This window comes from Mus caroli, chromosome 17 (assembly GCF_900094665.2).
Source record: "Mus caroli chromosome 17, CAROLI_EIJ_v1.1, whole genome shotgun sequence".
NCBI classification, from domain to species: Eukaryota; Metazoa; Chordata; class Mammalia; order Rodentia; family Muridae; genus Mus; species Mus caroli.
In genome coordinates, this window is record NC_034586.1 from 40,018,321 (window position 1) to 40,028,699 (window position 10,379).

Sequence of the window (10,379 nt, forward strand, 5' to 3'; positions counted from 1 at the left end):
CCTCTGAACCTGTAAGCCAGCCCCAATTAAATGCTGTCTGTAGACTTGCCTTGGGCATGGTGTCTGTTCACAGCAGTAAAACCGTAACTAAGACAGTGCTTAATACATTTTGCATATTATCAGCAAAATAGAGCTCAAGCTCAATTAACTGCAGATTTAATTTGCAGCATATAGATATGATTTTTCAAATAAGTTATATCCATATAATTCTTGATATCTGTCTTATTGTAATCTGTATTTTTATGGTTGAAGACACTGAGGAATTGAGGCATATATACCTTCTAAGCATGACTGAAACATCTACTCTTTGGTCTTCCTTCTTCTTGAGCTTCATGTGGTCTGTGAGTTGCAATATGGGTGTTCCACACTCTTTGCCTAATATCCACTTATCAGTGAGTACATGCCTTGTTGTGTTCTTTTGTGACTGAGTTACCTCACTCAGGATATTTTCTAGATCCATCCATTTGCCTGTGAATTTTGTGAAGTCACTGTTTTTAATAGCTGAGTAGTACTCCATTGTGTAAATGTCCCACATTTTCCGAGTCCATTCCTCTGTTGAGGGACATCTGGGTTGTTTCCAGCTTCTGGCTATTATAAATATGGCTGCTATGAAATTTGTGGAGCATGTGTCTTTATTACATGTTGGAGCATCTTCTGGGTTATATGCCCAGGAGTGCTATAGCTGGATCCTTAGGTAGTACTATGTCATTGTACTACCATAAGTTTGGGTATGTTGTGCCTTCATTTTTATAGAACTCTTTCTTCATTTCTTCCTTGACCAAGTTATCATTAAGTAGAGCATTGTTCAGCTTCCATGTGTATGTGGGCTTTCTTTTGTTTTTGTTGTTATTGAAAACCACCCTTACTTTGTGGTGATCTGATAGGATGCATGAGATTATTGCAGTCTTCTTGTATCTGTTGAGATCTGTTTTTGACCAATTATATGGTCAGTTTTGGAGAAGGTACCACGAGGTGCTGAGAAGAAGGTATATCCTTTTGTTTTAGGATAAAATGTTCTGTAGATACCTGTTAGATCCATTTGTTTCATAACTTCTGTTTAGTTTCTGTTTCCATGATCTGTCCGTTGATGAGAGTGGGGTGTTGAAATCTCCCACTATTATTGTGTGGGGTGTAATTTGTGTTTTGAGCTTAGTAAAGTTTCCTTTATGCATGTGGGTGCCCTTGCATTTTGGAGCATAGATATTCAGAATGGAGAGTTCATATTGGTAGAATTTTTCCTTTGACCAGTAGGAAGTGTCCTTCCTTATCTTTTTTGATAACTTTTGGTTGAAAGTTGATTTTATTCAATATAAGATTGGCTACTTCAGCTTGTTTCTTGGGATCATTTGCTTGGAATTTTTTTTTCCAGTCTTTTGCTCTTAGGTAGAGTCTGTCTTCGTCACTGAGATGTATTTCCTGCATGCTGCAAAACGCTGGGTCCTGTTTACATATCCAGTCTGTTAGTATGTCTTTTTATTGGGGAATTGAGTCCATTGATGTTAAGAGATATTAAGGAAAAGTAATTGTTGCTTCCTGTTATTTTTGTTATTAGAGATGGAATTATATGTGTGTGGCTATTTTCTTTTGGGCTTGTTAAAAGAATGTTACTCTTTTGCTTTTTCTAGGGTGTAGCTTCCCTCCATGTGTTGGAGTTTTTCATCTTTAATCCTTTGTAGGGCTGGATTTGTGGGAAGGTATTGTGTAAATTTTGTTTCATCATGGAATATCTTGGTTTCTCTGTTTATGGTAATTGAAAGTTTTACTGAGTATAGTAGCCTGGGCTGGCATTTGTGTACTCTTAGGGTCTGTATGACATCTGCCCAGGATCTTCTGGCTTTCATAGTCTCTGGTGAGAAGTCTGGTGTAATTCTGATAGGCTTGCCTTTATATGTTACTTGATCATTTTCCCTTACTACTTTTAATATTCTATCTTTATTTAGTGTATTTCTTGTTCTGATTATTATGTGTTGGGAGGAATTTCTTTTCTGGTCCAGTCTATTTGGAGTTCTGTAGGCTTCTTGTATGTTCCTGGTTATCTCTTTCTTTAGGTTAGGGAAGTTTTCTTCTATAATTTTGTTGAAGATATTTACTTACCCTTTAAGTTGGGAATCTTCACTCTCTTCTATATCTATTATCCTTAGATTTGGTCTTCTCCTGTGTCCTGGATTTCCAAGATGTTTTGGGTTAGTAACTTTTTGCATTTTTCATTTTCTTTGACTGTTGTGTCAATGTTTTCTATGGTATCTTCTGCACCTGATTTTGTCTCTATCTCTTGTATTCTGTTGCTGATACTTGCTGATCTGTTTCCTAGTTTTTCTATCTCCAGGGTTGTCTGCCTTCATGATTTCTTTATGGTTTCTATTTCAAATTTTAAATCATGGATAGTTTTGTTCAATTCCTTCACCTGTTTGGTTGTGTTTTCTTGTAATTCCTTAAGGGATTTTTGTGTTTCCTCTTTAAGAGCTTCTACCTCTTTACCCGTGTTCTCCTGTATTTCTTTAAGGGAGTTATTTATGTCCTTCTTAAAGTCCTTTATCATCATCATGAGATGTGATTTCAAATCAGAGTCTTGCTTTTCTGGTGTGTTGGGGTATCCAGGGCTAACTATGGTGGGAAAACTGGGTTTTGATGATGCCAAGTAGCCTTGGTCTCTGTTGCTTATGTTCTTGCACTTGCTTCTCACCATCTGGTTAGCTGGTCTTGCTGTCTCTGACTCTGGGCTTGTTCCTCTTGTAAGCCTGTGTGTCAGCACTCCTGGGAGACCAGCTCTCTTTGGGCAGAATATGGGTATGGAGAGGTGTGGCACTGGTTCAGCTCCAGATGCAGAAATTGAATTTTAACTATAATTTCAATTAAAATTAAAAAATGGAGAAGCCTCATGTGCCTAGTAGCTTATACAGAATGATTGCAAGTTGGCATTATTATTCTTTGACACCAAATAACATAGACATAAAAGATAAAATTTTTTTTTGCCCAAGTCTTTATTAGTTACGTTTCTGTTGCTATGACAAAACTTGACAATCAAAGGAAACTGAAAGATAAGTGGATGTATTTTAGCTTATGTCCAGAGAGAAACTCTGTAATGGGGAGGGAGCCATGACAGCAGGCAGGGGGAGCAGGAAACTGAGAGTTCATATAGTCAACCACTGACACAAAGTGGAGAAATGGAACTGGAAGTGAGGTTAAGCTGTAAACACACAAAGCCTTCCCTACATGATCTCCCCAGGGCTCCACAACCTCCAAACAGCACCACCAACCAGGAATCAAGTGTTCAAATCCCAGCGCCTACCAGGGACACTTCTTATTCAAATCACCACAATGTTGATGTGCTAAGTTCTGGGCCAATTATATAAGATAAATTGAAACCTAAGAACAATTCATTACTAACTCCATAAAGTACCAAGAAGGGAACTTTCTAGATTGGCTTATTGTTATCCTTGACTTTAGCCACTCCAAATCTGTCTTTGTTATTTGCACTCACAGAGCTCTTGGTTGTTTTAATGTGACAACGAAAACCCCAGTAAATCTTCAGGGGCTGGTGGTGATTGTTCCTAGTTACAGTCCTGGCTTACAATGTTTGTTCTAGCACACAGCCTCCAGGGTGACTAGACACGGGTGTCTGTGTTCAGTCCAGAGAGGAGAGAAGGAGCTACTGGATATGAGAATTGGACTTCTGTGGCTCTTCCCTCTCTTCACGCTCACTGAGGGCACTGATGGCTTCCTGCAGGTGAGCTGGTACACATCTTATTTTTCTTGGTAACCATCTCTCCTCTTCACATTCCCGGTCCCTTTGGAATCTATAACTCTCCAGGAACCTGAGATGCAAAGGTCAGTGGATTGGCATCAGAGGTCTAGAGGTCTTGTCTTAGGATTCCCAGCATGGACTGGTAATTCTAAAACAAGATTTTATTTCTTTGATTGCAAATGAGTCCCTTCCAAGAATATTTTACTATCTTGGAGATCTTGTCTAATTCATCATGTTCTATGCTATGGCCTCTTGGGCACAGAAAACCATATGGGTGAACATTAACACCCGTGGGCTTTCTCTATCATTTCCACTTTCCCTTCTCTTCTGGAATTATTGCTCAGTACAGGGTCTTATGCAACCCAGGATGGTCCCAAACTCATAGTGTAGCTGAGGGTAGCTTTGAACTACTGATCTTCCTGTCTTTACTTCCTAAGTTTGAAGATTACAGATGTGCGCCACCCTGTATGGTGTATGTGTGTGTGTGTGTGTGTGTGTGTGTGTGTGTGTGTGTGTGTGNGAGAGAGAGAGAGAGAGAGAGAGAGAGAGAGAGAGAGAGAGAGAGAGAGACAGACAGGATCTTGTAATATATATCTGGCTGGCACGGAACTCTTTGTATAGACCAGGTAAGCCTCAAACCTGCAGCAATCTTTCTGCTTCTGTTTCCCAAGCACCAAGTGTAGTCACCGTTCTTAGTTTTGTTTCTATTTGTATATATTTATTATACATTTGTGAATATGCAAGTTTGTACATGTGTGAGCAGACACGTATGAGACTGTGTTTACACATAGAGACCTTGATATCAGGAAACTTCTCCAATGGTTTTTCTACTTTATTTACTGAGGCAGAATCTCTTAGGCCCAGAGGTCAGTGACATTATGACTCTTGCTGGCCAGCTTGCTTTGGGGACTCTCTCTACCTCCTAAGGCTGAAATTCAAGGTAGGGCATCTTGTTTACTCCATATTCACATAGGTTCTAGGGATCCAAACACTAGCCAGTCCTCCGTCTTACATAGCAAGTGCTTTAACCACTGAGCCTTCTCACAGCCATGGCCTACTTGATGCTTTCATCGAGGATCATGGCTTGAATGTTTTCTACTCACTAATGATTCCCTAATGTGTATTTTTGTCTGGATGCTTCCCGCTCAACATCTACCCCATGTGCCCACCATCCTGTGTTCCTCAACTTTATGGGTCCCAAACCCCTGAATTTTCCCTACCAAACCTACTCCTCCTTTCCCATTGCAACACTCTCTTTCCACTTGGGTAAAATGTGCCATGCTTGAGTCTTTGTCACGTTGCCCATTTAGATAATTTTTAAAATGGATCTGTAAAATATACCCAGACATCAGACACGACTGACGTCGTCTGCCACTCCCCCTGTCTACAGCTTTCTCATCTCACTCCTGTATTGCTTCCGTAACCCCAGAAGTGCTTTCCTTGCATCTGCGCTTGGCCATTCTAAATATGGCGTCAGGATTAAGGCTTCTGGAAACTTAGAGTGGATCTTTCTTTTGTTCCCCCTGTTCAAACTCTGCATAACTCACTGGGGTAAAGGCTAAAAAACCAGGCGACTCAGTGGAGAAGAACTCTTGTTCTGCCAGCATGAAGACCCATGCTGGACTCCCCAGCTTAGGCTTTAAAAAGCTGGGCATGGATGGCTGTATTTCCAGTACTGGGTTGGAGTGGAACCCGGCAGTCACAGAGCCAGGCATTTGAGCCCATGTACTTGCAACACACACACACACACACACACACACACACACACACCACACCACACCACACCACACCACACCACAACAACACTTCCCTCACTCCCCTCCTTATAAATCTTCTTTCCGTGGTCTGATAGATCTATATGACCTGCACCTATGGACTCCGTCGCTCTTCTCCATTCTCATGCGCCCCCATCCCCTGCCCCTGCCCTTGTCCCCACCCTCATGCTCTCCAGTCCCTCACTCTATCTTCATGACTGCGCAGTCACAGCACTTGCACCTGCTGTTCCTGCCTCCTGCGAAGCTTTTTCCTGCAGGCACCTTCAGATGCTCAAAACAGTCTTCCCTGGTCCTTGGCCATCTCCCATCATCCTTTGCTTGGATATTAGGTCAGGTCTTCTGGAAAACTCAACAGGCCTATGATTTGCAAATATCAAAGCCTCACCATAGTTATCTTCTTCTTTTTTTTTAAAGCAGAAAAATGATGGCCACAGAACAAAAGAAATTGTCAGTATGGTTGAGGAAAGGCATCCAGGTAAGATTCCGCTAGAGGTGCTGGAACACTGGACACTGAGACCAAGAAAACAGAGTTCCCACCTCAGCAACGGCTTGCTTGTATTTAAGCAAGTCCTAATAGTGATCTTAGGCACGCTATGAAAATTTCCAAATCTGTAAAGAGAGAATACTAGTAATTCTTAAGAGCAGGACACTTCTGAGGATTAAACACATAGTATGGTAGCTGGTATATTTATTGCTCTGGCCAAGCACCTTACCAAAGCCCTACAAGGGGGGTGTGACTTATTTAGGTTCACGATTTAAAGGGCTAGGCAGTCCATTATGCCAGGCAGGGGTGGCAGCTGGAGCTTGAGGTAGCGGCCACATTCTATCCACACTTGGGAAGCTTAGGGATGAGGGCTCACGCTTGGCTCACTTGCTTTTTGTCCTTTAATTTAGCTCATGGAATGGCATCATATCCGTTCCGGGGTGAGTTTTCTCTTCTCAGTTAAACCTTTCTGGAAACTCTTTTAAATACACATCCAGAGGTGTGTCTCCTAGATTAGTACAAATCCAGGCAGGCCGACACTGAAGATGAGCATCATGCACCATACCTGACACCAGTCTGTCCTTTTATTTCTTTCTTTTATGTTTCCCTCCTATGAATGTAATTAATAGGCAGAGCTCTTAACTTGGGGATGGGTCCTGGTGTGGATTTAAAACATGCAGGCTGGAAGCACTGAATGTATTTCCTTATGAAAACATTGGTCCACACCAGTGGTTGCTAGGTTCTAGGATCCAATCCACAAAGGCCTTTCTGACATGTGGTGCACTTACATGCATTAGCACATGGCTGTGTGCTAGCCATCACGTAAAACATGTCCCCATGCAACAGTTCTTCAAGGAAACAAAACAAAAATCTCAACATGGAGTGTGACAAACAAGATTTCCCCAACAGTAACAATGACAATAAAGTGCAGCAAGTATTTATTTATTGGCCTGTCACTATGCCAGGCTGTGGCCAGTTCTATTATAAGCATTAAAACCTCACAAGCACTTTTGACTGTTTATGGCCATCTTTATTTTAAAGATAGTGAACCTAGGGCCTAAAGCTAGGGGCTGTAAGACAGGATTGAACCTGGTCTTTCTGAGTTCAGTACCATTACCTCCTGAGAAAGTGACCATGAGCATATGTACCCTGTTCCCCATCTTTTAGAGGAACTCCCGAGGCCTGTGGGAACTATAGACAAGATCTGAACCTAGTCAGTCTGGCTGGAGAGCTAGCACATATGCAAAGGCTCAAGGAAAGACTGAGCCTGGCATGGGGAAGCCGAGGATTCCAGAGCCCTGAGTACAGAAGGCTTGTCTTTGGGGAGTGGAGGGTGGAGGGGAGGGGAAGAAAGGAAAATGACTTATTTATAGAAGTAAATAGCTGGAGGTAAGTATATACAGAGGGAAGCTAAAATTATGTTTTGTTTTTGTATTTAAGCAAGTCCTAAAAGTCCCACTAATGACTGGAACATTTTTTTAAAATGTGAAGTTGAGTTGTTTTTGTTTGTTTGGTTGGTTGGTTGGTTTTTGTTGTTGTTGGGTTTTTTTTTTAATGCTGCAGATACTTCAAGGAAACCAAAGCTGGAGTAGGGAGGAAGAGTGGGCAGGACATTCAAGCCTGTTTCCTCTTGACTCTGGGGTAGTCCACAGAGCATGGGAACCACTGGCCTAGTAGAAGTGGGAGGAGAGATCTGTGTGAGGCATGTGTAAGGCGCGTCTGCTTTTGAGCATGCTCAGTCAATGTCTGGATGTACAGAATGTAGTGACAAACGTCAGGGACCCTCCAGGAGCTCTAAGCTGGACAGGATGACGGCTAAGTGGTCTTCCCCACAGACGGGTACCTTCTAATGACTGCTCTTTACCTCCAGTCCAGGACTATGAGGTGCTACTTCAGGTGACATACAGAGATCCAGAGGAGAAGAGAGAACTGAAGAGATTTCTGAAGCTCTTGAAATCTCCATCGCCGAGTTTACGAGGTCCCAGCAAGATCATCAGAGTGAAGGCCACCACATGTAAATTAGCTGTCCAGTGTAAACTGGGAGTGTAAAGGGGGAAGAGGGTGGGCCACAATGAAGGGTTGCTCTGTGAAAAAAAAAGATTCTTCTACAAGCTCTGTGGCATCAAGAACTAATGTTTCTTCTTCATGTGACATGTCCACTGCACACTGGCAAGGGGGTTGTGCCTGTGGTTGTCCGTCAGGCACCAGCTGATGGGGGAGATCTTACTTCAAATGAATCCCTTCTGAGCACCAAAGAAATGAAACCCTGGCGACTCTCACACAGGCAGTGACATTCTTTGGCTGGGAAGGGACAGACACTAACTCTACTTCTATTATATTGGCCATGATTTATTCTACCACTCACTCCAGCCTCATGAAGCCAGGATAGGAAATCCCACTGTTTCTTGAAGATAGCAAGAACTAGTTGGCAACACACACCACAAAAGTGGTTCCCAGCGAAGTTCAACCATTGACTTGGCTAAAACCGAGTCTCCGAGTGTTCAGATCCCAGCCAGCAGCGGGATCGGGAAACCTAATAGAAATGCAAACTCTTGGTCCATTTCAGACTTGTTGGCTCATACTCTCGGGGGTGAAGTGCTTCAGGGTTTCCTCACTACAGCAGCACTCACTACACACCACCATGTGCCTTTCTCAAACCTATCCTGGATCATACAGCTTCACCATCTGTTAAGAGGGAAGGAGTTTCGATGGCTGTGTTAGATCCAATACAGAATAAAGAATCCACAACATTAACCACTAGGCATTTTCAACATGGGCCCCACCTCTAAGTCATTCTGTCTTTCTAAAATGTTAAATCATCCAAAATTTTTTGTTACATGTATGAACGTTTTGCTTGCATGTATATGTGTGCACTATGTGTGTGCTTGCTACCTGAGGAGGCCAGAAGAAGGTGTCAGATCCCCCTGGAATGGGGTTTCAGATGCCTGTGAGCTACCGTGTGGGTGCTGAGAACCCATTCCAGGTCTCCAGCAGACCTGCAAGTGCTCTCAAACACCGAGCCATGTGGTCTTCAGCCCTGACACATGGAGTGCTGATAGATGCATAAACAGGGGCTCAAACGACAGTGGTCAACTACCCTTTAGACCTCTTCAATAGCTCTAGTTTCTGACTATGCTCATCTGCCTCTCTCTTGCACCACAGTGGATACCTGTGGGATCCATAGTCTTGTGTTGAATGCTAAGCCAAGTCATTTGGGTTTTATCTTTGCTAGGATTTTCACACTAACCTCCTAGTCTACAGAGTTAGACATTTCTTCATCTTAAACGCATCGCCACCCTTCCAGCTTCTGCTGGGGAATCTTTGGTTCAGATTCCAGTCAGAGTCAAGGACTGAGCAGATGTTGGTTTAGAAAGCAGACACTGAGACATGCCGTTCTATTTCTTTTTCTATACACAGACTGCAGAAGCCGAAAAGGGTTCCTGGAGTGTGCCTGCGAAGACAGCTATACGTGGTTTCCTCCCTCCTGCCTTGACCCCCAGAACTGCTGCCTTCACACAACTGGACCCGTCCCAAGCTGCAATTGCTCTCTCAGAAGCCTCAGGCAGAGCATTAATTTCTGTGAGAGAGCAAGTAAGTGCTTGTTGACTGGGGTGCTCTTACCGCAGCATACTACAGGGACTGTACTGTACTCTGCCTGGCTAGGGCAGCTGATGCTGAGGGGCAATGGTGATGTGGAGATGTCCTATTAGCTTTGCCTGGATCCAGTCAGAGCTCCTACATGCAGCAGATCCAAAACCACATGGTGAGGTTTGGATGTCATTTGGACTTCTTGGTGCAGCTCTGTGACTGTGGGATTCTACTGAGATTTAGAAAGATGCACTAAAATCCAAGTGGGCAGCTAGCTGCCCGAGTCAAAAATTTTTCCTTCCCCCAACCCCCATTTCTCTTCTTTACCAGAATCAATTCTAGATGTGTGAACGCAGGAAGAATTCCTGGGGATTGCTTTGAAAGGCCTGCTCTGAGTCACAAAACATATTCTTTATCATACACACACCAAAGAGGGAGGGAGGGAGGGAGGGAGGTAGATAGATAGATAGATAGATGATAGGCAGAGATAGACATAGATAGACATGCAGGCAGGAAGATAGGCAGACACACACATACACACAGAGAAAAATACAAGACACAAACTGTCTGTGTCTCTGTGTCTGTGTCTGTGACTGTGTGTCTGTGTCTGTGTCTGTCTGTGTCTGTGTCTGTGTCTGTGTCTGTGTCTGTGTCTGTGTCTGTGCCTGTGCCTGTGCCTGTGCCTGTGCCTGTGCCTGTGTCTGTGTCTGTGTCTGTGTTTGTGTCTGTGTCTGTGTCTGTGTCTGTGTCTGTGTCTGTGTCTGTGTCTGTGTCTGTGTCTGTGTCT

General features: G+C 43.3%; 1 protein-coding gene across 1 annotated transcript in view; it reads left to right on the plus strand.

Moving 5' to 3' along the window:
• Window positions 1–10,379, plus strand: part of Adgrf1 (adhesion G protein-coupled receptor F1) — a 50,785-nt gene that overhangs the window by 14,165 nt on the left and 26,241 nt on the right. The window contains exons 3-6 of the mRNA XM_021185783.2: window positions 3,587–3,727; window positions 5,935–5,995; window positions 7,875–8,018; window positions 9,422–9,595. Coding sequence (XP_021041442.1) covers window positions 3,659–3,727; window positions 5,935–5,995; window positions 7,875–8,018; window positions 9,422–9,595 — 448 coding nt within the window. The 5' untranslated portion in view covers window positions 3,587–3,658. The remainder of the gene's footprint in view (window positions 1–3,586; window positions 3,728–5,934; window positions 5,996–7,874; window positions 8,019–9,421; window positions 9,596–10,379) is intronic.